General features: G+C 54.3%; 1 protein-coding gene and 1 pseudogene across 1 annotated transcript; both read right to left on the reverse strand.

Moving 5' to 3' along the window:
- Positions 1–851: 851 nt before the first annotated feature.
- On the reverse strand, positions 852–10172 carry LOC123595686 (annotated as a pseudogene).
- A 5112-nt stretch (positions 10173–15284) lies between these two features.
- LOC123595691 (liprin-alpha-1-like) lies at positions 15285–24558 on the reverse strand. Its single transcript, XM_045473361.1, has 4 exons — positions 24483–24558; positions 21221–21362; positions 16368–16519; positions 15285–15702 (listed from the first exon to the last, which is right to left on the reverse strand). The coding sequence occupies exons 1-4, from the start codon at positions 24542–24544 to the stop codon at positions 15534–15536; spliced, it is 525 nt and encodes a 174-aa protein (XP_045329317.1). The 5' UTR covers positions 24545–24558; the 3' UTR covers positions 15285–15533.
- Positions 24559–26522: the final 1964 nt, after the last annotated feature.

Below are 26522 nucleotides of genomic sequence, written 5' to 3' on the forward strand. Positions count from 1 at the left end.
AGTGACAGGAAGTGTCCCGCGGGAGCACCAGCAGCTTCCCTGGGGAAATGCCGAGCTGGTGGTGTTTCCAGTCGTGGGGTTTAATTCATCTTTTAAAGATCTCTGGGTTTTTAATTAATACGTGAGCTCTCTATTGTTAACGGTTGCCAATGATTTTCAAAATCTGAAACATGCACGGGCACCTGGGTGGCTCATTTGGTGAAGCATCAGACTCCTGGTTTCACTCAAGTCATGATCTCGTGGCTCGCGAGTTTAAGCACCACGTCAGGCTCTGCACTGACAGTGTGGAGCCTCCTTGGAAATCTCTCTCTCCCTCTCTCTGCCGTTTCCCAGCTTATTAGAAATAAATAAATAAATAAATAAATGCATGAATACACACATACATACATACATAAATGAATAAATAAATAAACAAACAAACCAATAAAATCACACAAAAATTTAAACGTGCATGGACTCCTGGTGACTCAGTTGTGCGAGCTATTGACTTGTGATATAGGGGTTGTATGTTTGAGCAGCACACGTGTGTACGGATGACTTAAAAAGGATAAAATCTTTATGAACATTTTAACATGCACGCGAAATTAAACATTGCAAAAGAGCCAACAGTCTGCAGCCTCTGCGGGAGGGTACTGCGTCTCTAACACACCCCGCATGCACACATCAGTGTATAACTGATGCCTGGCAGGGATTTTAACAAGGGACAGGAAAACCAGCAGTGCCTGCAGGGACAATCTGGCAGCATCCACCAAAATTTTACATTCCACCTTCTGCGACCCGGCAATTCCTCTTCTAGAAATCTACGCTTCTTAATAATCACTTATGTCTATGACACAAGAGAACAAGATTTTTAACTTCAAAACCTGCATAGCGCCTGGATCCCATGGTCCAGAGAAGAAGGAAGTAGCTTGGGAGACTTGGGCCCTTCACAGGACTGGGGCTGAGCTGCCATCCGAAGGACGACAATCCCCCTAAACCCATGGAAGAGACAGGAGTGCTCTCACACGCTCACGTAAAAAGGCTGCGTGAGTGTAATGTGGGCCTGTCTCCCCGGGTCCTGTTCTGGGGACGCAGGAGGCGTCCCACACGAGGGGGCCCCAAGCGGTGAGGACGTGCTGCCACAGGCTGACCTTTCTGTGACTCGTGTTTCTCGGTCATGCCCTGGAAATTGAAGTCCACGACACTCTTGTCCACGTGCTTTGCCTTCAGGCTGTACTTGATGCCAAAGTCGCTCGAGTAATTTGAGGGGACTGGACAGGGCTCGGGGACAGAGACCGACGATGGACTGGTCTCTCGTCTATCGCTCACGACAGCAACATTCCGGAATTAGGAGTCGCCAGGACAGGACGCACACGTTTGAAAACACCACCCACGGTCACACACCAGTGAGCCGGCCTCGGCCTACAACTTGTGCGCTGGGCAGCGAGGACCCCAAGCCTGTGATGGGCACCTGCTTCCTGGGGCAGAAACGAGCCGCGTTCCCATTCGGGAAAGGAACCCTTTGGAAGCTACGCACTTACCATCCCTTTCCAAAGGGACAGGAAATGCCCACACCTGGCCACAGCACCCGCGCCCTGGCTCATCTGATGACAAGCAAGAGGCGGAAGTAACCGGCTTGCTCAAGACACATCAAGTCCTCTGAGAAGGTGACACTCTTTCATTGGTAAAAAAGGTTCTAAAACATGGGCACAACTGAAAGGTCAGCCAATGACCTATTAGAGAGCACCCGTGTCCAGTCAAAGTGAACCATCATTAATTGAAAGGCTCGGGTTTACATTGTCGGGGGGGAAGTGAGCTCTTCACTGACCGGGCCCCAGAGCCGACTGTCCAGGGAACACTGCTCAGAAAGACAGCTTCCGTGGCAGTGACACAGGACCCACACACCCGGAGAGCACAGTCTTCCCCAGAGGAGACACTGCACTCGCCAGGAAACCACCTCCGGGGACATTGGCCTCTCCCCCCGCTCGACTGGCCTCAGGCCTTACCTTTCTGAGAGGCGTGTTTCTCAGTTTTCCCCTGCTATTCAAAGCCCACAGCAGAGTGCAATTACCACCAGAAGGGAAACACGTTTTTAGAGGTCTCCAAAACGGGTCATCTGATCCCAGAATGCATGTGAAAGGTTTGAAACCGCAAACCGTGTTATTTTTTGACCTCTGCTTTCCTAAGCCACAGGCAGGCCTACGTCACGCCCAAAGCTCTGGGGATGGAAACTTTCGGCCATGAAACATTCTGCAACGCCCAGTAGGCAGTGCGGGTGGACCGGTAGCCACCCGCAGGCCCTGCACGGCAAGTTGTGCTCGTGGACCTCAGCCCCACAATGCCAACCCTCGGCGACCCCCTCCCGCCACACCCACACCTGCTTTTCCAAGAGCTCTTCCAAGAACAATACTATCATCAGTAACGACAACGGGCATGGTGGGGGGGCATCTGCGCACACGGCCCTAGGAGACAGGAATCCCCGTCGCCCCGTTTTACAGGCAGTTAGCGCAGAACCGCAGCTGACACGTAGTAAAGCCTGAATGCAGACAGAGGGTTAACTCCAAAACCCAACTGCTGTGATGTAAAACAGGGTATACACGACCCTCAGTCCGAGACTGAGAGACTGAGGCCAGAGGCGCCAGGACACCGGGCCTTAGCCCTGGAAACGGGCACGTGTGCGGCACTCTGCCATGTCTGCCCTGAACACCACCGGGTCACAGTGATACCCATGCAGGGAGGCTGGCTAGAAATGGTCCCCACGGGCACAGTCTTAGGCAGTGGAAGGCTGTCTGTCCCTGGTCTATCTGATCTGTTGATACCAATGTGGGGGATTTCTACAAGAAACAGTGTTCCTCTTCTCACTTCTTAACCTGGAAAATCATCTCAGAGTCAGGGACTGGGGCGGGGGGCTTCTAGAAGCTCTGCACCTGGACGGCCACCCCACAGGCCTGAGTCGAGGCGCTATCTCGAGAGGCCCAGTGCATACCCTGGTCTAGAGGGAGGGGCTCCATCACCTGCACTCTGGTTCCCATGACGCCTCACTCACCTGGTCAACTCTGTCCACCTGGACACCAAACTCGCCTCGAATGCCCCTGATGGAGTGGACCTGGGACGAGTGCTTGGAGAGCTTCGACTGATACTCGTGGCCGACAGCTGACTGAAACAGGTCGCAGAGCAAAGGTGTCAGCTGCCGGGCATGGCAGCTGTATCAGACACCCCCGGGCATGGTCCTCGGGGAACAGGCCCCCACCTTTGTCCACACCAGGGCTCCTCCTGGGAACAGGCTCTGTGTGCAAGCTGGTGGAGGAGGGATCCCCGAAGCCACCCAAGACCCTACCAGGTGGGGCTTGTGATCTGAGGGGCAGGGGGAAAGGGCCGCGAGGCCGGGACCATCCACAGCCGAGTCTGACACCTGGCACCCACAGATGGCGATACAATCACTAGCTCTGTAAAGCGAGGCACTTGCCTACCGTGTGGCGTAGGAATGAGGACCAGAGATTTGCGGCGACAGGCGGAGACAGACTCACGCTCTTGGCGACACCATGCACTCCACCACTCTACACAGAAACTGCAACTGCAACGCCCGCTCTATCCACATACAGGGTGTGCCACGCAGGAAAGTCTAGGCTTCCCGCCACTCTGGCCTCGGTGGGACCAGCCACCCATAGCCTCCGTGCCGCACCGGGCACCACAGCACTTTGTAAACAAAGCTTCTGGAATGCAGCCCCCACCTAGCATTTATATATAAGCCCGTTTCTGAGACCTGCCCACCAAATTCAGTAAATGCCAGATGTGCCACATCCTCCAAAGCTGAAAATATGGACTACCGAGCTCCCAGGCAGCCCCCGGCCCTGCCTGGCCTCCCAGCACCAGGCTCTGTCCCCAGTGTGGACGGCCCAGATGTGTGACCCAGTGCGGGCATCTGAACCTTCCCTCTTACTGCCTGGGACACGGCGCATAGACACCCCTCCACCTGGTCTCTCCGGGGCCCTACAAGATACCTGGGTCAGGAGGAGCCTGGGTGAAGAGGAAATCAGGAGGCCCTTGTCAGCACAGTTCAAGGGAGAGAGCGGCGAGGTTTATTCCAAACTTCGGAGCCCCGCCACTCTCTCCCCTCCCCGGCTCTGCTCTGATGTCCATGCTGCCTGGACACCTGAGGCACACTGGCCTCCCACAGCCTCCAGGCTTCCACTCAAAAGTGCTGACAAAGCTCCCCTGGAGGACAGCCTGCGGAAGGGACTCCCCAGCACAAAACTTAGCAGAAAGAAGTTGTAAGAGAGCTTTTCTAAGAGTACTGCCAGAGATGCAGAGTGGCAATTTTTCCAAGTTTTTTTTTTTTTTTTAATCAAAACAGGTTGATCCAACTGAGAAAATCATGCGTATAACTAGGCATCAGCACCAGGGAGGGTGTGGTCTGGAAGCCAAGTCTCATGGTCCAGGCAGGGGGTTGGGCCAAGGCCAGGAACGAGTCCAGGAGCGAGAGCAGGAATGAGGTCCGCCTCACTGGCTCACCCGCAGACAAGGGCAGGATACCAGACAGCAGTGCAGACTGGGGCCTGGAGGCTGCCACACCTGCCCAGGCCACACTCGTGCAAACACGTGCCTGCCTGAGCAGAGTTTTGCTCTCCGAGACTCCATCACATTCTCCTCAAATCTTAACCCAGGGATCTCAGGGCTCTTTCCAACTCAGAGAGGACAGGTTACAAATAACTTCAGAGTTACGTGTTTTTGAGTCTCATTTTTTTATCTTTATTTTTTATTTTGCGTGAGACAAAGACAGAGCATTTCAAGGAGGGCAGAGATATCGAGAGAGAGAGAATCCCTAGGAGGCTCTGCACTGACAGCAGACAGCCCGATGCAGTGCTCGAACCCAGGAACCGTGAGATCATGCCCTGAGCCGAAACCAGGAGTCAGACACATGATAGACTGAGCCACCTAGATTTCTGACAAGTTGGTCCAATCTGGAAGAGCTGGAAGCCAAGCTTGCCTACAGGTGCAGGGTGGCACGGAGAGAGGGGCTGTGAGCCCATGGCAGCACCCCACCAAATTCATCTGTAAGGGCAGTCTCCCCACTCTACCAGGTGTAGACACCTGGGCATTTCCGTCAGCTGTCTGGGTACCATCACTGCACCGGCTGGTAACTCATGAGATATCGCTGAGCGCCTGCACAGTGCCAGGCCAGGCACGACGTAAGGAGGACAGGTCCCAGCCCCAGAGAGCCTCCACGGAAATACAGTAATGTCCAGGGTGAGTGAAGGACCACAGGCAGAAGACACCGGGGAAAGGCAGCTGCAGACAGGCTGGCGGGAAGGAGGGCTCCTCAGGGAAGCTTTGGGGCCTAGTAAGGCCAGAGCCCGAGGTGTTGAGAGGACAACAGAAGCAGAGAAGCCAGCAGTGACAGCTTTGTTGGTACTGCCATCAAGCTTCTCCTTGATAGATTCATTGTTTGCCCCCAATGAGTCATTTTGCCAACCCAGAGCCAGAGACCCAGACAGACCACGAATTTCTCTCCGTTTCAAATCCCTACAACCCCATGGGCACAGGCTTCGTTTCAGGAACGAAAGGCCTCTACCTGTTTCCCTCACTGTCCGAAGCACACGGGGGTGACGGGTTGTCTGTACTGCAAAAGGCAACCAGGCAGCTTTGTCGAATCCAAAGATGATTCCACTCCCCACTCTGCCTGTCTAGATATCTCCGGGAATGTCAGTCACACCAGGAAACGTCCCTGTCTGTTTCCTGTAGCTCACTCTTGGTCCAACCCCAGCGTAGGCAAATTCCAGACCTGGTGTGCGGTGCCCCTAGGACGCCCCAAATATCTGCTCTGTGTGAACACAGTTCAGCGTGGCTCACTGTGACCCAGTGGTGCAGTTCTGCACTTGGCGCAACACTGAGCCCGATCTGAGCAGCATCTGCAATTACAAGGGACAGGTTAGAATTATAGACCCGAAATTCCGTATCAGCTGATGGCTGCCCTTCTATGCAGAGCAGAGGCACACATCTGTTGGGTCAGAATAAGAGACACTGCTCAAACTGGGAAATTCACCTCTACAGGGAGGTCTGCAGAATGTACACAGGTACCTCCCTGGAGAAACATGTAACACACCAACCCCTACACCGTCGTCTCTTGCATGGGGCGTGGAATAGAGCGGACGAGCTCCGGGTGTCTCAGGACAGAGGATGCAAAGTGCCACCAAAGGCTGATGTGTGCAGTCAACCATGCTGAACCCTCTAGCTGGATGGCAGAGGAGGCTCGCCCACTGTCCTCAGTGAGTGCTGTCTCCCGGACTCACGGGAAGTGACTCTATACAGAGGGCCGGGTTAGACTGTTCTGTCAAGGTCATCAATGCCTGAAGAACGGCAAAGCACCTTCTGGCTGAAGCCTCGCCCGCCCACTGAAGAACAGCCCCAGATCTGGTTCTGGCACCAGCTGGCTGAAGGCTCGCCTGCGCCGTGAAGGAGAGTCGCTGATCTGGTTCTGGTCTGCAGACCTGCTCATATTAGGCTCGTGGTGAACTGGGGGCAGCAGTGACACCAACACCCACACTCAAGATGCTTCTGGGCTTCTGTCCTCCACCCAGAGCCCCCCCACCGCCCCCCAGTAAGGCCTTCTGCCACATTGCCCACACCCCGGCACACGTGAGAATCCTAAAAGAGCTTCTAAAACGTAGGAACACCTCATGAGAAAGGTCAGTCAACAGAGGAGGATCTCACCTTCACCGCATGGACTCAAAGCTCTTCTGCAAGAAGTCTGAGCCCCTACTTCGCCAACTCTGTGCCCGCAGCGAACCGGCACGTGCTGCCAACACCGACCTTGTCCATCCAGTCCTGCCACATGCCGAACTTCCTGCCATAACCACGAGAGGCTTTTGTTCCTCTTTCAAGCTCTTTTCCTTGAGGGTCTGGTGTTCTTAAAAATCATTCTCTCTCAACTTGTGTATGCTTGAAGGGAAAGAAGGGAAGGGAAGGGAAGGGAAGGGAAGGGAAGGGAAGGGAAAGGAAGAGAAGAGAAGAGAAAGAACTGGGAATGGTGGGAGGGCGTCGGTGCCTTCTAAGATGACACGTGAGGTCACGTGGTGGGATCTCTACACCACTAGGCCCCATTCCTCCACACCCCCAGTCCCTGCCTTTGCCAGTCTCCCCTTAGTCTGCCAGGCCCATCTTGTCAGTAGGGCTCAGAGTCAAGTTTACAGGGAAAACAGAAACTAATGTGCTCCGGGCCAGTGAGTCATCCCAAATCCAACAGTAGGTGTACGAAACTTGGAATTTTCTATATTCATATGGTGAAAAGGTTCTCTTTCATCAGGTAGCGGGATTAGGAGAAGCACTTTTGCAAGCCTCAGCTCATAGCAGAGGTGGAAAGCAAGTCAACAATCCCACATCGCAGAGACTCTGAGGACGCTAGTCAAAGACAGTGAGGCAAAACGTTTAGACAGCATCTCTTTACTTGAAGTACTACTGGGTTTACATGTTCTTACATATTCGAAGGTGACACAAGACACTATCAGAATTTATCATCTAAAGCCCCTTTCTACATTTAACACTGGGAATAGTGAAGCAGATCACAAGCTGTGGTCAAAATATGGCAGGTCAAGAAGCCTTTAGAGCTGTCACAATCAGGGGACCACAAAATGGCACAAAGGCCACCCCACAGGGCTGTCCACGGGTCACCACGTCCACACATCTGGATGGCAATCCCAGAGTATAGCGAAAAAGCAAACCAGCCCTGGCCACTGCCCAGTGTCCTTGGGAATGGCGACGGGGGTAGAACCGGCTCCAACACCTGGAACGGCCACAGGGTGCCCACGACTGTCCCAGGGGTTCTCCCAACATCCAGCATGTTTCAAAGCCACGGGAACAGAAACGACGATGAGAGCGATGGTGACTTCACCGGCTCGGGAGTCGGCTCCCAGGGCCTCGACATCCTCACGTGGCTTCTGTGGAAGGTGTGGGCTCAGCAAGTCACGGAGGAACGTACACTTGTGTCTAAAATACCCACACTACAGACTTCACCTCTTTTGGGGATGATTTCCTGGCACTGCCTCAGCCAAGAACAGCTTCATTTTCCTGAAAGATATTGGGGCCAAGGAAGTCAAGCACCGCAGGTGACCCAAACAGATGAGAGGGATGGTCCCTCACAGTAGGGACGGGAAGGTCCAATCGGAAGCCGGTGCAGCGTAAAGAAAAGTCTGAGCACAGTTTCAAGGTTCCTTTTGCCTACACTTGCTGACTAGGAAACACCACCGGGAGAGGTGGCTGCATAAGGTCATGCCGAGTCAGGTGCAGGGCCCGCTCTCCCACGGGACAATCCCTCGGCTCTCCTATTTGGGGCTTTTCATGAGAACATGGGACTTAGAAAGCAGCTCTCCAGTATACCCCACGCGCAGTGACAAAGCAGGAAAATTAGAGTCGTGGAGGGGAGTTTAAGGTGGAACGTATTCAAAGACATGGTGTGTGGCAGGAACGCCCACTTGCGGAGAGCGTAGGTGACCGAGTCCCTTGATGAAATCTCCGCTCTTGAAGACAAGATGCTAGAATCATCAATACAGGAACTGTTTGTGATGGGAGATTCTAAGCCACCACGTACCTATGCAAACACACGTATAGAAGCACGGAGTCACGTGTTGTGGGAACATCAGCTCCCAAGACAGACCAAGTCGTGCCAGTGTGGGTTCACAGGAAAACTGTTTCCCCCTGGTCTGTGTCTCTGCCCTTCAAAAGACCAATTTCACACCAGCATTAAGATAGTCTCTTCCTTGATGTGCTCATGGTGCCCAGAAACTTTCACGGTCTTGACCCCCATCTCTGCTCTTTTCCACTGACATCATTCAGAAAAGTGTAGTCAATGAGGAGTGATTGTAAGGGGGTACACAGGGGATTGTAAGAAACACAGACAAGCCAAATGAAAACAAGAGGAAAATCACCTTTGGGAAAAGGGAGACAGAAGGACACTGGTGACTCATACCACAAAATAGGGTCAGTCTCCCATGGATCTCATCAGCACCCCCTCTTCCTGGGGAATGGACATGGTGTGGCCTTCCTAATATTCCACATCTGAAAGAGCAGGGCCCGGGGTCACGGAAGCTTGGGAGAACGGCTCTCAGAGGCCACCCAACAAGTTCTCTGGCCACAGTGTGACAGCTCTAAGCTTGGGGGGCTGAGCAGCCGGGCCACCAAATGCACACCCACAGCCCCGTGGGTTTGAAAATTAACATGAATAAAAAAGAAAATAAGATGTTGGAGACTAAGACAACCTTAGCCCTGTATTTTTGCAATGTGACAATGCCTTACTCACTGCTTTAATTACAAGTGAAAAAAATTTCTTATTTTTGTTAACTTTATTTTGAGACAGAGCACCTGCGTGAGTGGGGGAGGGGAGAGAGAGAATCCCAAGCAGGGTCTGTGCTGTCAGCCCAGGGCTCGATGCGGGCCTCAAAGCCACAAACCATGAGATCGTGACCTGAGCCGAGGTCAAGAGTCAGACGCTCAACCAACTGAGCCACCCAGGCTACCCTAATTCAAAAATTTTAAATTAATTGACATTATTATTCTCCTGAAAATGTTCACACATAGCTTTTACTTAATTTTCCGCGAGCATCCTGGCCTGAAAACCAGAGCCGTGGCCCTGAAGCACGGAGACTAGGCTGTGGGCCTCCCCTCAGCACCAGTGGAGAAAGGTTGTGTTCTCCTCCTCTAAGGATGGCTGCCCGGACGCACTGAAAACAATCCAAGCAAGTGGGACGGCAGCCACCGGTTGCGCAGGAGAGGCTGACCTACCCTCTAACTGCTGGATGTGCTCTGGTGTGTGCGCCCCGAAACCCTGTGGGCGGCCCCCATGCCCATGGCTCACAGCGGACGGAGGCCTTGGAGGCGGCACAGTGGGACACAGGCCTCCCTGCACCTGGCCCTCACCACAGCCCAGCCTGGCTGGCATCCTGGCATCCAGGCCTGATGCTGCTTCCTCTCACGTGTGGGCAGGATGGTTTCCTCTTGCATCACTGTCTCCCCCGCACGTCCTAGTGCCTTTCCAGAGTGCTTCCTGTCTCAGGGGTCCCTGACAGTGCCTTCTACCAAAGCAGAGAACACTCACCCCCAGCAGGCACACGCACGCTCGTGGCTAGGAGAGGCCCAGCACGCTCGAGTGAGAACATCAACCGGCAGTAATCCTGATGCACGCCAGAGGTCCTCTTGACCATTCTCCATCTTCCGCTTTCTTCCCGGACAGTCTAGGGCCTGTCGTGTGACCCGAGAGTCCTCTTCCCCGTGGGAGGGTTGGGCCCGTCCTCCCCACCCTGATGCCTCCGGGGTAGGACCGGGCAGAGCAGGCCTTCTCCGGAAACAGGTGGACTGGGGAGGTGGTCCCGTCTATGTGCAAATCTCTGGAACCTGTGCATGTGACTTTATTTGGAAAAGCGGTCTTTGTAAGTGCAGCTACGTGGAGGACCTGGAGACCACCCTGGACTCCCTGGGGAGGGGGCTGGGGAGGACACGGATGAATGTTCTTCAAAGAGGAGTCAGGTAAGATGCACCGAGAAGGGACAGGGCACGGGGGCCAGCAAGCACCGAAGCCGGGCAGGATGGAGCCTCCCTGCTCCCGCTGAAATCTGCCCACGCACCGGGTGGTGTGGACACAGCGCTGGCCTCAAGTCAGGACTGGGAAAGGTGCCGCAGGAAGACAAGCAGGAGAATCAGCAGAATCCACGCCACTTCTTCCCACCGAGGACTCAAGCGACAGGGGGGGAAGAGAAAGCAGAACGTCAGAGATGTTGAGAAACACCATCAAGTGAAGCCACATCATCAGGAAGGAGGCAACAACCCCTCTTGGGCATGCGCCTGCTGCCCCTCTGCAGGGGCCGTGGGGACAGACCCCTCCCGGTACCGCGGAGCACCCACCTGGGAGGTGGCAGGACTCGGCCAGCAAAAGGCGAGGAGGAAAGTGTGAAGTCACAATTACATTCAGAACACTCGACGTGACACACAAGAAAGGACCTTAAGGGCAGCAGTGAGGAGGGTAGAGTGGCCTCAAGGAGGAGCGTGTAGCGGTAGGAGAGTCAAGGGTATTCGGTGGGACCTGGCGGGTCTGTGGAAAGGCCTGCAAGCCCCGGAACATTCGGTATGGGGCGAGCACAGCCAAGGATGGCTAACGCGTGTTCTCAGAGAGGCCACACCCCTCGGACATCTGCTCGGTGCTTGGTCTGTTTCTCAATTGACATTTCTTTTTTAAGCATAATTGGATTCACCAAATCAAGTTTTAATAAACCGTGTGCAACCTAATGTACCTGTGGGGAATTGGTCTGTTTCCAGAAAGTCTCAGATGCCTAAGGCTTGCCCAGCTTTGGTGGGGAAAAAACAGAATGTTGGATGTAAAACGCAGGGAAGCACTTTGTTGTTCCAAACCTCACACTTAACACTGAGGACTAGGAAGTGCAGAAACTAAAGATCAGCCAGCAAAGGTTCTGAACAGGAAGACACAGAATGACCTAACTATGCCCTGACAGAAAGGAGAAGGGAAGTCTTACTCCACAGAAAGAAACTATGTATCCTTCACAGTTAGTAAACATCGGCCCTGGCGGGAGAGACAGTACAGGAAGAGGAAATCCCAGCGATTGTCAGCTGTGCCCTCCACACAAGGCCCACGGGTCAGGGCGTCCATCCCTTGACCCAATGGCCGTAAGCTCTCTGTGGCGGGGAGGGAAGGAACCATCCCAGAGTCGCCTGAGCTATGAGGGATCTTGTGCCAGAGCCTCCTGAGGTGGCTTCGTGAGGGCTGCTTCGGAATCTGTGTCTTCTCCTGTCTCTGCCCCTCCCATGCTCATGCTCTGTCTCACTGTCTCTCAATAATAAATAAACATAAAAAACTTAAGGAAAATCTACAAATGGAGAATGAGGTCCACTCTTGAAACTTGTTCAAAAAACAAATGTAAAAAGTTGATTTCCGTAAGAACGGTAAGCCCTTTATTAGTGTTGCACGACATTATTTCCAGGGTCTCGCGCCTTCCTCCTGGGTGCACACCCAGCACCCTGCCCCGCGGTGGGAGCCCAGTGCTTCCTGATTGGTCTTCTGAGAGTTCGGGTGCCAGGGAGCTCAGGATGGGTGTGGGGCAGGGGTGGGGGGAGGACGTGCCCAGGTCCCCCCCCACCCAGGCTTGCCACGACCCCAGCTCCCAGGTTCTGCGGGTCACTCCAGGCAAGCTGCCCAGGCCCCCAGGACTAGGCTCTGATAGAGCCCACGCACTGAGGACACCCACGATGCCTAGCTGTGGTAGGTGGAAGAGCACACTAATGTTCAAGCAGATAAGCAGAAGTTAGGAGTCATCTTAGATCATTGAAGCCTGAGCGGGCCACAGCCTTGTTACATACGAAGTCGGCCATTGTCCACCATTGTTCACATTCCGGTCAAAGAGCCTCCCGTGGCGCCGTCGCCGAGGGGCTGGGGCAGGTCAGCATGTCACGGACCGACGACCAGCTGCATCTTCTTTGGCTGCATAGAGGACAGAGAGGAAGTGACCCAAAAGTCTGCAGGGAAAGTCTCTGCTGACCCAGCAGCTAAGTCACAAATGTCCTTTGGTCTACATTGTTTTCTCCAAGAAGGTGCCTTCCTAAAGTTTTGTCATCATCCAGAAATCAAGACTGATTGGAAATTAAAACACAAAAGTGTATACTAAAGTTACAGCCCTTTAAAATGACCTCGCTCTGCAATTTTGTTTACAGGTATTTACCCACATCCCTGACAGCCATCGGGCCCCCTGCCCAGAAGGCAGCCCCAGGGGGTAAAGCGAGACAGGGCCACACTTGTGCCAGGACCCTGACCGGGCACAAGTCAGCAGAGCCCTGGGCTGCCTGGGCCTGCTCCACCGTCTATGTGAAATCACCTCCCTGCCATAGAAGATACTACCTTTTCATTTTCCAAATAGTCTTTAAGCTGCAGACAGTGCCACACGCTGGGACAGTCCCACAGCACCCTTGCCCTTGCCCTGTTCTCCTCACAAGCATGGGTTGGTTCTTATGGCAATGACGACAGTCTTAAGTGGTGGTGTGGGAGGAAATCAGTCCCGGTTTTGTAGAAGGAGAATGCAACGTTTTGTGTCTTTTCAAATAAATAACTGAAACATTCCCCCAGAGCACGGGGCCCTGGATTGCAGTGAGATATCCGGCTACCCCCAAAACACAACTTACAGGCTCTATTCCCAGGCTGCAGCCAGCGAGTTATGATGTCAAAAATATTTCTGAAGACTATCAGTGTCAAATAGCAAAAAGGAAAGAAACCAAACTCCTCATCTCTGTGAAACTATTGGTTCCTCAATAGCTAATTGGTTTGTTTATTTTTTATAGTTTTTTTTTTCATTTTTGAAAGAGACAGAAACAGCAAGAGTGGAGCAGGGGCAGAGAGTTAGGGGGAGAGAGAATCCTAAGCAAACTCCCCGCTGTCAGCTCTGCGCCCACTGCAAGGCTCACATTCACCAAGTGTGAGAACATGACCTGTGCCGAAACCAAGACTCAGATGCTTCACTGACTGAGCCACCCCGTCGCCCCTCTTTTTAGAGTTTGAGAGAGAGAGAGAGAGAGAGAGAGAGAGAGAGAGAACGAGTGTGTATGAGGAGAAAGGGGCAGAGAGAAAGGAGGAAGAGGACCCAAAGCAGGCTCCACGCAGAAAGCAGCCAACCCACACTTTTTGTTACCTCTCAACTTGCAAAAATACACATTTCGGGGAGCAGTGGGGTGGGAGAACCAGAAGGCACTACCACGAATCTTACTGTTTTCATTACAGAAAGTATAAGGATGTGAAAGAAAACACATCAGCAACATCTAAGGGACAGAATTTTCCCAGCATGGTTCCAGGAGCAAAAGGTCTACTTTCAGTATCAAATTGCATACAGCCAGGTGGCAACTATCCAAGTTATTGTAAAACACTTTTATACACTTCAAACATAGGGACATTCAAATCAGACCACTGTTGAACAGTTTCCACAAATTTCCATTCCCAGGGAACCAAAAACCTGAGGGTTCCTACTGAATTGTGAGCAGTAACACAAATAACGGCATTTCAACTGAAGTACAACTGAGTGTGCCAGTCATGATCCTTATTATGAGTTCTGAGAAGGAGACTAGATTGAGGCAGACAGAAAGACAAACCAATGGACAAGTCCGGGGACTGACGGGGAAAGAGCCTCTAGCGGGAAGGCGCCCTGTGGGCCCACTGTGGACGTGAGGCACCCCGCTCCAGACCTTGCAGGCTCTCAGGGCACGGAAGAGTGGCCACACGCCTTGCCTAATGTCCGGTGTATCACAGAGCCCACTGACTTCTGCCCTGGCTCAAGGCCCCATCCCGTCGTCCCACCATCTCCAATGTACCCCCGTGGCCCACCTCCTGCTCCACTGCGCTAGGCTGCAAACCATCTCTTCTGTTGAAAAGAGCTCACTTCTTTTAATCAGTTGTGGGATCACTGGGATATGGTTTCAACCTGCCTCCTTCATCCACTTAACTCAGCTCTGGGACACAGTCAACCCACGTGCGACATGCTCTGCAGTGGAAAGGCCCCGAGAGATATGCCCGCACCGCTCCTCTGGGCCCCCATCCCGGGCATCACAGCGCCTCAGCTGCTTGGTAGCAAACGAAACCCTCTGCTGTTACTCGTTGTCAGAATCAAGACCAGTTGAAAATAAGATGTACTGATTAGACTGCAAAGGTCAGAGTCTATTGAAGAGAAACTCAAACACTACAGGGGAAAGAAACACAGGGGCAGCCTAGTGAGGACGCCAGAGAGATCACCAGCATGAATGACAGGTTCCGAATGCTGGTGACCAGGTCCTCACAGGGGCTGCAGTTACACATAATGTGATGGAGCTTCTGTGTTCAAAGTATCTCGTGGATATTTAGATGCAGACACTCCTGAAAGCCATGTGACGGAAGTGCTCCCACTGTTCCCAGGTACAGGTGAGAAAACGGAAGCACGGGAATGCTAATATGGACTTTGCCCAGACCCCCAAACCCATCTGTGCAGGAGCCAGGCTCAGACGAAAGTGCGCTGGGGCCACACCCTCACGTGAGCCACAACATATCCTCCGTGCACAACTTCTCAAGGTGCACTGGGAATCCATGTGAGTCCCTTCAAGATTTCATACGTGCTCTACGTCCTCCAGGACCCACAGTTGAAGAAGAGCCTCAGGTTCAGCGTGGAGGACATAATACTGCTCTGCCGCTATAGAGTCTATTGAGCAAACGAACAGCTACTGCTTTCAAAACAGGTACAGCTGAAAAGTGCTCAGCAAGGTGACAAGAAACACAACGCTTATTTTTTAAAGTTTTTGGTGTTTTTCAGCTTGTCCGCCCAATTTGCTGAGTCCCAGGGCACGCTGGGAAGGGTTTTCAATTCAGTGGCTGCAATTCAGTGGCTGTGGGGAAGCAGAGTGATGAAATGGGAGGTGGGGGGTGTCCACAGCCACGTGAGGTCTCCCGACACGGGGAGGGGTCTGCAGGCAGAGAGACCACGGATCTAGAGGAATGAGGCCAGTAAGACCACCCACACGCTGGAAACACGCAGGGGACACCAACCTGGTCATGCAGGCTCGTCGCTAGTGTGGCTGGGGTGGACCTTTTGTCTTCTGGCGAGCAACCAGCGGATGGATTTGGTGATGCCCTTCTTCTTGGGGGCGTTGTTCAGTGAGTCCTGGCAATTGTTAGTGTTGCTGACGTTGCTCGAGGGGCCATCCTGAGAGCCCGAGGATCTGGGGGACGCACAGGAGAGCATCTTCCACGCGTGCTCGTCACACGACACACCGCCCCGCGTGATTAGAAGCACAATCCCCCAGCTTCTAGGGAGGGCTGCGCCCTGGGAGCTGACACTCTCTCCCTCCCAAGTATATCTGGAGTCCAAGCGCCTTGGGTTGAGAACGCTCAGCACCCCTCCCTGGCCGTGACCCGGGAGCACGGAGGACATGCACACCTGAGCCACCCCAGGACGTGGTGTGAGTAACAGAGAGGCTGCTGGAGCTGCCTGGTGGGGGTGGGGGGAAGAGAGCATGGCTCCTGACAGCCCCACAGGGCACAGTGCGGCCCAGGGGAGGAGCCCTAGGGAGCATGTCACCCAGGACCCACCGGGAGGAAAAGGGAGGTCTCAGGACGGCTGGTGCGTAGGATCTGAGCAAACGAGGCTGCCCTACAGCCACCAGCATCACAAGACTCTGGTCTTTCCCACCTGCCTTTTGCTCTGCCGGCCACACCCAGGGCACCCAGGCAGGTATCCCAAGAACGCCGTGCACGTAAACTCAGTTCATTGGCCTTTCCTTGGAATCGCTGTTCCGACCCTTTCTCCCCCATGTAGAGATCAAAGGTTTCTCAGAGCTGAAAACCAGCGCACAGGCATGTCTCCTACGATGCCTGTGCCCCTTACTTTGTGGCGTCCCTGATGTCCTCGTGGCTGGCCTTGTGCAGTGCCCCTTGCTGCAGCCTGTCCAAGCTCAGGGACCTCTGGGAAGAAGGAGCTGATGGTACACATCGTGTCCTTGCCACCCTGTATTGCGACTCCTCCTCCAAAGGCAGCAACTGTGGGGTGGAGAGGAGAGTGACATGAGTTCACCGTGCACCCAGACAGAGGAGCACACAGCCCTGAAATCACAGCCAGCAACTCATTTGAAAAGCTATGAGCTGTGCTTTGTGCAGCGTCCAAAACGCCTTCCTAGGATCGGCCTAACGCCAGGCGAAAGGGTGGATTCGCGTCCGGGCAGTGGGCCCACTGAGACCCCCAGCCCATCTGCACCGAGGGGTGTACCCTCCCCAGGACCTCGCCCCACCAGGAGCCCGGCCACAGAAGGTAGAGGCGGAGACCCAAACCATGTCACCGTACACCACGGCCAGCTGAGAAGGAAGGTGTTTGTTTCCTGACGCCATTCAGGGCAAACCCTGGCGAGCACGGAGCCCTCCCACGCACGATGGTCCAAAGCTCTTTGTTTGGGGGAAGTGGAGGGAGCTTGTGGCCTAATCCACTGTCACTTCTGGTAGCGATGCAAGGCTGGAATCTACGGGGACGTGTGTAAAGTGACAAGGCACCCAACCCCCTGACCCCACACTCGGGTCTGACTTCTGCTTCTCGGGGACATTTCGGTTGGTGTTACAAACTGACGGACTCATCTGCAGCTTACAGACAGTCTGCTCGACACGGTGGAGACACAGTGTCCCTTGGCTGCCGTCACGACAAATGAACCCCTTCAGACTCCATTTTTCCTTCTGTGACAGGCTGTGGGTCTGCGGCTATGTGGCTGTGGGCCCTGGAAAGGACCGTGGGGCCACGGACCCACCAGCGTTATGACCCTTGACAGGTCCTGGTGGTGAGGCAGGGCCGGATCTCATGAGACACACGTGTAGGACTGGCGAGACAGGCACAGCCAACTGGGTTCGTACCAGGACCTCCGAAGCTGCGTGGGGCTCGGGACACCCATGGCGGTCAGCACCAAGCCGAGCTGAGCTCAGGGAAGACACAAGCTTAACCAACAGCTCCAGAACACCTGCCTCCTCTCCTGATTTCCTGACAATCACCAGACAACAAAAGGCTACCTTAACAGGCTACAAATTATCCACATAAAACCAAACAGGGTCAGACTCAGTCAACACAAGTAGATTTCACACCCAGGTGGAAGCAAAGATATGGAGAAGACAAACACCAAAAGGGAACAGGACAGGGAGCCACACCAGCGACCAGGCTATGAGGTGAGCAGAGACGGAGGGTTCTGGGAGCACACCCTCCCCTGTGTCACAGCGCAGTCCACGCACAGGCCCCCGCCCAGCACTGGGTCCTGCCAGACTTGTGCCTATGGGCCATTTCAGTCTCAACCAAAACGGGAGGCTCCCGCGAGGCTGGGAAGTGCAACGCCCGTGCTGGCCCTGTCCGCATGGACCTGACACCCACTGCCCGTACACCTAGACTTCATCCCCCAAAACCTCCAAAGAGCCCTCCAAGTAGCCATCAGTGAGCTGCGGGAGCAGGCCGTCCTGCCTGGGTGTTCATCACACGACCCTCTGTTCCTTGAGAAAGTCTTGCTACAGAGGAAAAGGCAGCACGAGCCAGCAGAATGCAGGGCGTGCTCTGTGCCCCGGCGCCGGTGTGAGCTCCTGTTCTCTGAGGACCGTGCACCGATGGGCAGTGTGTGGACACCCCAAGGGCCATGAACCTTTCGCTGTCCTCACTTACCAGGAGAGCAAAGCAGGAAAAAAAGACGGTGATGAAGACACCCCGGTCACAAAACAACCAGTGACCGAACTGGCACTTGAACGCAAGAATTCAACTGAACGGACACACCGTCTGTGCAGCGGAGGGGCTCCCCCAGCTGTCGCCCAGCTCTGTATCAGAGGCACGGCCCTGTCGGCGCATGGCTGGGAAGGTCTGGGATGGGGGTACGGTCCAGGGAGCAAGGCATCCCAGTTAGGAGGCGGACTCTCTGGTCGAGGGTTCCGTCCCGAGGCACGGAGCTTCCCCTGAGAATGGGCACACCCACATCATTGTCCTCTGGACACAGGAGGTGTCCTGTCCCGGCGAGGGGCACTGTAAATGGGAGAAGGGCGCCCCAGCAAAGGTGGGGTATGTGGCAGAGTGGTGTCGCGGCCAGTGTTTGCCCTGCAAAGTGTCCTCATGCACAGGACCCGGGCTCTCAGGCTCTGCTTGCACATCTGGAAATGGGCTAACCACACAAGCTGTGGCTCGCGGGGATGTCTGTGAGGGCCAGGTCACAGGATCCTAAACCACTGCACACACCAGGTGGAGAACCCTAAGAGCTCTCTGAATGCTGCTGGCTACGGCTGTCAAAAGTGGTGATCCCGAAATCGAAACTCTACGGCACTGCTTCCGTAATTTCTCTTCCTAGAAACTTCTAGGTCTCACGGAACAACGTTCGCAGCGAGCAAGAGACAAACGAGAGACAACGGTGAGCTCTGGTGGCCGTCGCAGGTACCGTGGAAACCGGCCGCCACGCTCGAGCCCCCAGTGGCTCCTGGACTTCCCCGCACACGCCAGCCGCTCGTCCTTACCCAGCTGTGGTGCTCACTGTGAAGAGACGGGCACTCTCCCCCACACCACAGACAAACACAGCTAGGTTGCACTCCTAAGCACTTTCGCTTTCTCCGATGCTTCCTGACATCACTAGGCTGACAGAGGCATGCAAAGGAAGGAAGAGAAATCACATTTACTGCACACTTGGAAGTTACCATTTCCAAGACCAAACGAGCAAACATATTTTAAAGAGAACAGCAGGATGGATATCATTGAGAGAAGATTTAGAAACAACCACGACTGGAAGCAGAACTTTGTTCCACCACACATCTGAACGTAATAGGTTATTCGACATTTACCAGAGACACTACCAATGATCACTCAGGGACGTAAAACTCCATCACAACATACACAACTTATTAAAACACGGCATCTTGTAGAACAAAGACATCTAACAGGTGCCTATTCTAAACTTTCCTGTAACTGTTCTCCTTGTTGACAACCAAGTTACACTTTTACAGTATCACCCTAGGGGATGCCGAAGTTCCCGCAACACCTTGTACAACACCAAACAAACCCACTCTGTTAATGCCCTGCTGGACGTGAATGTGAAATCCTGACCTAGAATTTGATTGACAACCTCTCAGGAATCGCCGTGTTGGTTACAGGAGGGTGCCCTGGGCAGGTACGTGATAAAAACGGGCTGAGGGGCAGGTGACAGCTTCACGTTGCAGGAGTCCTGAGTTTCAGTGTAGAAGGCAGTACTTGTGCTCAGTAAGCCCATGAGATCTGGAGTCCTGAACACGAGTGTCGGCACCACAGAGCGTGCTGTCTGTATCGAGCTTCCGTTCATCTACGGTCAGTGCCTTATCTCTTTTGAAGAAACGCTTCGTTTACAAATTATTATCTAGATCATACCCGTATCCACCTGTACTATACAGTGATACGCTAACGACAATTGATCACTATTGGGGCAAAACCCCACTGTCTACTGACAAATGTAGATACAGGAGAAACAACACGAGCCAGCCACGACTGACCACAGACCCTCCAGGGCAAAACAACAAAATAACAGAACACAAACCGCAGAACTTTTACCCTGTGTCTCCTTCCAGCTAGCACTGCGTCTCTGCTCCCAACCAGAGTTCGAGTCCTCCAGAAAGCTGCCCCTACTGTGTCTACACAGACTCTGGAACTCGGGCGAGTGGGCTTTAGCGCAAGGGCTCCTGGACCAGACCACCGTGGTCCTCGGCCTCCACCTTGCCTGGCCCCACCCAGCATGACCAGGCCCCCGGTCTCCCTTTCCCCGAGCACCGGGCTCACTGAGCTCCTTCCCCCTTGTGACCGTTTGGTCTCTGCCAGTTCTGTCTCTCTCTCTCCACCGCCACACTGGGCAGTGCCCAGAGAGCCCCCCTTGGACTCTGGGGCTATCCACAGGTGCCCATCTAGGGACTTGTCAATCATCTGTCAAACAGAAATAGAGAACTAACACACATATCACCTTTTACTTCCCGTTCGCTGCTGGTCTCCCCTCACTACACTGTGCACACAGAGGGGTGCAGGCCTCTCCTCTGACTTTTTAGCTATTTATTGTTTTCTTTGTTTTATTTCAAGTGGGGGAGGAGCAGAGAGAGGGAGAGAGAGAGAATCCCAAGCAGGCTCTAGGCGCGGTCAGCGCAGAGCCCCATGCGGGGCTGCTGGGCTCCGGGGCTCGATCTCACAAACCCAGAGATCGTGACATGAGCAGAAATCAGCAGTCGGGCGCTTGACCGACTGAGCCACCCGGCGCCCCTCATCTGGGTTTTTCAGTCATGCTGCACCCTAGCTCTGGGACGATGTCTGCACCAAACTTGTTCCATGACTACAGGTGCTCAAAACTTACCCAAATATATAAAAATATACGCGGCTGAAGAGCCAAAGGACGAAAGTCCTTAAACTCCAAAGGTGACTTCTTTGTTGTTTAAGGATGAATACACGTGTTCCCTTCACCTTCATTAGCGTTTCAAACCCTTACTAATTTGCATTGTGCTGTGCTTAACACTAGGTCCTATCTTAATCCACATTGCTACTTTATACAAAGAGAGAACAAAAGCTCTCAAAAGTAAATTCTAAGGCAGCCAAAGAAGAATGGGGGAAGCTGAAAAGAGAAAGCAGCCTATCGGTTCTTTAGTTCCAGAAGAGCCTCACAGACAGAGGAAAAGGCAGGTGACATTGGAGCAGGCAGGTGGGTCCCATGAGAGCCCCCAGAGGATGGAGGTCCTTGCCTTGGAAGGCTCATGTCGCAGACGGGCCACACGGCCTTTCTGGCGGCGCCGCAACACCGCGCTGCTGCTGCTGCTGCTGGCATCTGTGGGGCTGTCCGCCAGACGGAACCTGGAAGCTGGGACGCTGCTGACGTGCGTCCGCCTGAAATACGGACGGAAACAATCAAACAAACACGCACACACACACCAAGGTTGTCATCTAAAGAAAAGTGGACTTTGTCAGCCAGGCCAGAACCCGTCAATTGGGAAAATGAGGTCACAGAAAAAGGTCTCCATGGAAGGCATCCTTGCCCCTGGCTCCAGTGCAAGCCCGCTAGCCGGGCCCTGTGGAGACAGGGTCTCCCGGGCCCAGCAGGTGCAACGCATCCCCGCGGCCCAGACGTCCCCGAGGTGGAGCAGCGCCTGCCCCCAGTCAAGCTGTCATCCTGCGTGTCTGCACCACCTCCTGCCCAACTGACCGGAAAGCACTCCTGTACGTCCCTCTGGCCTTCACCTGCCATCGGACCACGTGTGCCAAGGCCTTCGCTGTGATGCCAGGTGACCCCAGGTTTCCCTCCTCCAACCAGTATCGGGCGCCCCAGGGGCATCCGCGGCAGGATCCTCGGGAACCACACCTCGCAGCTCCCGTAGACAGGAGGTGGCAGTGTGCCCGGTGTTTCCGAGGCAAAAGCGTCTCTGGCCTCTGTGCAGGTAGACTAACAGACAAATGTCCCCCTTGGCCACAGAAGTCTCCAGAAAAGTTCCATGGAGCCCCGAGCCCCTAGGGGGGAGTCACTTAATTGGGCTGTCAGCTGCTCCCCTCAGCAAAGGCTCTGGGCACGAAGCGGTCAGCAGGTGTGAAGGAGCACCCGCCAGCCCACGTGCCCGGCCTCAGCCACGGGCTCACCCTCCACACTTGAACCCTGCACGGGAGTCCAGTGGCTCCTTGCTCTCTGGAAAAGAAGAGAGGCTGCCTTCCATTTCACAAATCCTTATGGTCTCTGGAGACAGAACACACCCATCTGCTTCACATCAACTAAAGAGGGGGCCCCGGTGTCACCCCTTGTGGCCTGGAGACAGAGCCACCACGACAGGGCGTCTCCTCTGTGGTGCTTCAAGCTCTTCTCTGCGGCCTTTCAAGAAACGTCATTGACACGTGCTGCCTCAGGGTACTGATTGTTTCTAAGACAGCCAAGTCAGAACTGCCCACTGGCCACAACCATCTTCCCCTCCTCTGGTCCCCCCATTGCCAGAACAACTGCTCACCTGAGCTCAGGCGGTCTAGCTTCACCGCTGTGGGGCCCCGACACATCGCCAATCGGGGAGAGCCACACACGCCACCCCGCATGTGACCTGGCATGGTCCGTGGCTCCTCCGAGGTTCGCGTGTGTCCCCTGACTCTGACACCCTATCTCAGGCTCCCTGGCTCCTGACCCCACCACCCTGCATCCAGTCCTATCCCAGAGCTCTCTCCCATCTGCCCCGCCTGCGTGTGGAAGTTGGTCCGTCACCTTTCTTTTCCTCTGCAACCCAGACCGTGTCATCTTGCTAGAGGAGGACCCAAACAGAAGACGTGGCTGTGAGGTCGTGCCAGGAGGGCTCAGCTGTCCAGCCTGCCTGCCGCCTTCTCAGTCTCGTCCCCACGGCCCCCGGCCGCTCACGGTGACACAGCTCCCACCAGCCTCTCTTCTGCCACCACACGAGAGACCACATTGTGAGACGGCTTCAAACACACCCTGTTCCTCAGCCAGTCTCCTGCCCGGGGTCTTCTGACCACAAGGCCACCTGTGACCGCGGCCAATGCCTCCGCAACCACCGGAGCACTGCGATCCTCTCTATCCTTCTCCTTGGCCAGCTCACCTCAGGCGGGTGACGGGCGTGGACGTCCCTCTTATGGCACCTGCCCCAGGGTGCCACCCTCCAGGGGCCTGCACAGCCCCTTCCCTTGAGAACTCTAACATGCACTCGAGGGGCCTGCACCGCATCCACTGTTTGCTCCCTTGGCCTCCTCACACATACCCGTCTTCAAGCCCTGGAACGGTGACACTCAGCACACGGGTGTCTTGCTGGCCAGGATCTCCGTCAGCCACCCAAGAGGCTGCTCTGTGCCCGGATCTTCCCGTGTGCTTCTCTCTCCGGACACACATTCGCTGTGCCACCAGTAGTTCCATGGACAGGGAGCGCCGCTCGTGACTCTACCTGCACTGACTTCTCTCTCCTACAAGCAGGCTCAACAAGGACAGCCGCAGCACACCCTCGACTCTCCCGACAGCCCCTGTCGACAGCCGCACAGACCCCAGTGAGGCCTGAGGGGGCCTGCCTTTGGAGCCGGAGCCTGCCCCCTGCACCTAAGGGGGCCCAGTCAGCTACTCGAGGCACCGTCACACCAGAATGACTCTCACATGGTACCCATTTCCTACAAAGAAGCAAGCAAACCTTTTAATACCTTGCTGACAATTACTGTCTGCGGGATGCAGCTCACAAGCCGGCTGACCCGCGCCCTCACAGGCGACTCACCAACGTCCCGACAGAGTTACGGCGATTACATGTCATTCTCCAGTCTTTTCAAAAATATAAGAAACTGCGAGCACTGCGCTAACCCCACCAACGTCAAGGTGACCTTCACAACCATGGCCACGTGTGCACTCCCATGGTGACCCCACTGGCCTTGCGGAAGGGACCATAGCTTCCAGGGATGCTGGGCCGAACCTGGCACGCTGGACCCCTCCTAGCCCCACACCATCACCGCCACACTCGGTGGAGGGAGGCCGCAAATAAACCCACCCAAACACGAACAGAACTTCCCCTAACTTCCACTCCTCCTCCCATGGCTGTGAGCTCTGTCATGCCTCCCCGTCTCCTGAGATTCCAAACCTAACGTCTGGAATGAGGTTTTACTTCTCCCTCTTGCCAACTACTAAGCTACCGGCTCCCTGAGCTACATCCAGTCACTCTGCCCATTCGGCCAAGGGATTCCTCTGGAAGATACACAGCAGGTGCTAACGTATGTGTTTGTGAGGTGGTTCATGTTAGGCATGGTGAAGGGCAGTGTCCCCCCCCAGCCCCGCCCCATCATCAGTTAGCTTGGACCTGGAAAATGGATCGCGTCAGACTACAACACACTCAGGGTTATTGTGTGTAACTCTGATCCGGTTCGGGTCATACCATAGCACACCCACGGTTCTACTCTGGAACCATGAGCTGGTTCGGGTCATACTGGTGACAGAGGGAAGCCGCCCCCAGCCGCATCTCAAACAGATCTGTGAACCGGGAAATGTCATACCCGTGGTGAAGTGAAGAGCCTCTCGGTCTTGCCCGCTTTAATATAGCACTCACTGCTTCCATCTTCCTTAGAAGGCGATCCTACAAAGCAGCAAACGACAACGACACTCGTTGCAAGCAAGGTTAACGATTCTTTGCATCAAGAGTCCGTTCAACACAGAGCACAAACTGGTAGTGGCCAGAGGAGAGGAGAGTAGGGGCGGTGGGCAAAAGAGATGATGGTGATTAGGAGGCATCAGCATCCAGATATCAAATAAGGCCGTCTCGGGGATGAAAAGCACAGTCCAGGGAATACGGTCCGTGATACCCTAAGGACCCTGTATGGTGACACACGGTGACCACAGCGATGGTGACGAGCACAGAGTTACGTGTGCAATTTTTGAAACGGTATGCTGTCTACTTGAAACTGATACAACACTGTAGGTTCATTAGAATTCGAGAAAAAATGGAAAACACTACTTGCATCAAGTGTGCTGAAATGCTGACCATCATAACCACGATGGGTAAATTCAGCAGTTACAAACCCCAAGACCGTTCTCTCCGAGAGTCCTCCAGTAAACACCCGGATCACCAAGTGGACGTCCTAAACCCTACTGAACAGTTAGGTCTCAGGCATAGCAAGGTTACAGAGGAGAAACACCGAGCCACTGGGACTTCTTCCTAATTATGTAGAGAGGGGCAGGACTTTCTGGGCGGTGGGGGAATAGCCCTTCTGTGCAATAGGCACGTGCTCCGTCGTGGACCCTCTGCAGCCCAGCCTCACGTCTGCACACGCAGCCCCAGGGAGCAAAACCGACGAGGAGCTTCGGTCACACAACTACCCCAGAGGCAGTGCCGTCCCAGGCCGGAGACACCGCCGCACGTGGCTAACTGAGCGCCCAAAATGGGGCTGGTCCCGACCACAGGGGATGGAACTGTGAGACGCCCCGTGGGTTGCAAGGGCTGAATGTGGAAAAACATTGTAGAGTAGCTCCTTCACGTCTACACTATTTACATGACACAATAACATGTTGCCTGCATCGGGCTACATGAAAACTAACATCACCCGTCTGTTTGACCATTTCAAATGCAGCCGCGAGAACCCTTGGGATGACGCCCGTGTTACCTGTTACCTTCCTGCTGGGCAACGCTGCACTCAACGAACGGTTTACGCGAACATTTTAGCTTTCGAGCGAACCCCCGAAGGGACTCAGAAATCTGAACCCCATAGGCTGCTCGGCTCCAAGTCCGCCACATGCATGCTATTCAGACTTGCGAGCGTGGGGCCGCTCGAAAGCACATTGGTGGCTCGCCTTGGAGGAAGTGTGAGCCCCACAGGACACCTGCTCCTTTCCAGTCTCAACCGATCACTGAATGAGTGAGAGATGGAAATACCTTCTCACGTTGCGTTTCTTCTAACTGGTTTCAGATTGCCAACTTCTCCTAACAGAGACTTCTGAGAAAGGTACTGACAGTCCTTTAGTGTTGATTCTTTCAAACGTTCCACATGCTAGAGCATGCCTACGTTTCTCTTTACGATAACGCAGCGCCACAGACAAGGCATGGAGCGGATGGCCATACCAACGATCAGGGTCACATGACCACAGAGTGAAATGCTGTCTGTGAAACTGCAGTAACAGCCTTTACTCATACTTTGTCCATGTGCAATTTCTTCACGGATCACCGTCTGACTGTAAGTGTGACAGGTTCCTAAGTTTACTTGCAGCAGGTACACTGGTTTGTACTAGCTTTTAGGGTCTGTGATGCCTCAGTCACTTGGGAAACCTGACCTAAGTTTCGTACATATACTTCCAATCTCACATACAACTATTCTACCGAAAGGCTGGCCCCAGTGATCAAGGTAGAACCTCACGTGGGGTATAATAACGCACCTCATGATGGGTTTTACCCAAAACAAGTGTGCCGTGTAATTAGCATTGCTCACTGGTGTCTGCAAGTGCCAATCTGAGGGAAGATTCTGGGCTCATCTACAGGGACACAGGTGTAACCAGAACCGGTAGTATCAGGTCCGCGTCCAACTGTCACCACCAGAGCTTCTCTC

Source organism: Leopardus geoffroyi (genome assembly GCF_018350155.1).
Source record: "Leopardus geoffroyi isolate Oge1 chromosome D3 unlocalized genomic scaffold, O.geoffroyi_Oge1_pat1.0 chrD3_random_Un_scaffold_48, whole genome shotgun sequence".
Taxonomy (NCBI): domain Eukaryota; kingdom Metazoa; phylum Chordata; class Mammalia; order Carnivora; family Felidae; genus Leopardus; species Leopardus geoffroyi.

Bases quoted from the DNA above. Each gene is read 5' to 3' on its own strand.
- LOC123595691 (XM_045473361.1), bottom strand. From the start codon at position 24,544: ATGGAAGCAGTGAGTGCTATATTAAAGCGGGCAAGACCGAGAGGCTCT. The intron at 21,363-24,482 runs GTATGACATTTC...TCCGTATTTCAG, and splicing joins GGCTCTTCACTTCACCACGG to GCGGACGCACGTCAGCAGCG. The intron at 16,520-21,220 runs GCAAGGACCTCC...TCCACCCCACAG, and splicing joins TGCGACATGAGCCTTCCAAG to TTGCTGCCTTTGGAGGAGGA.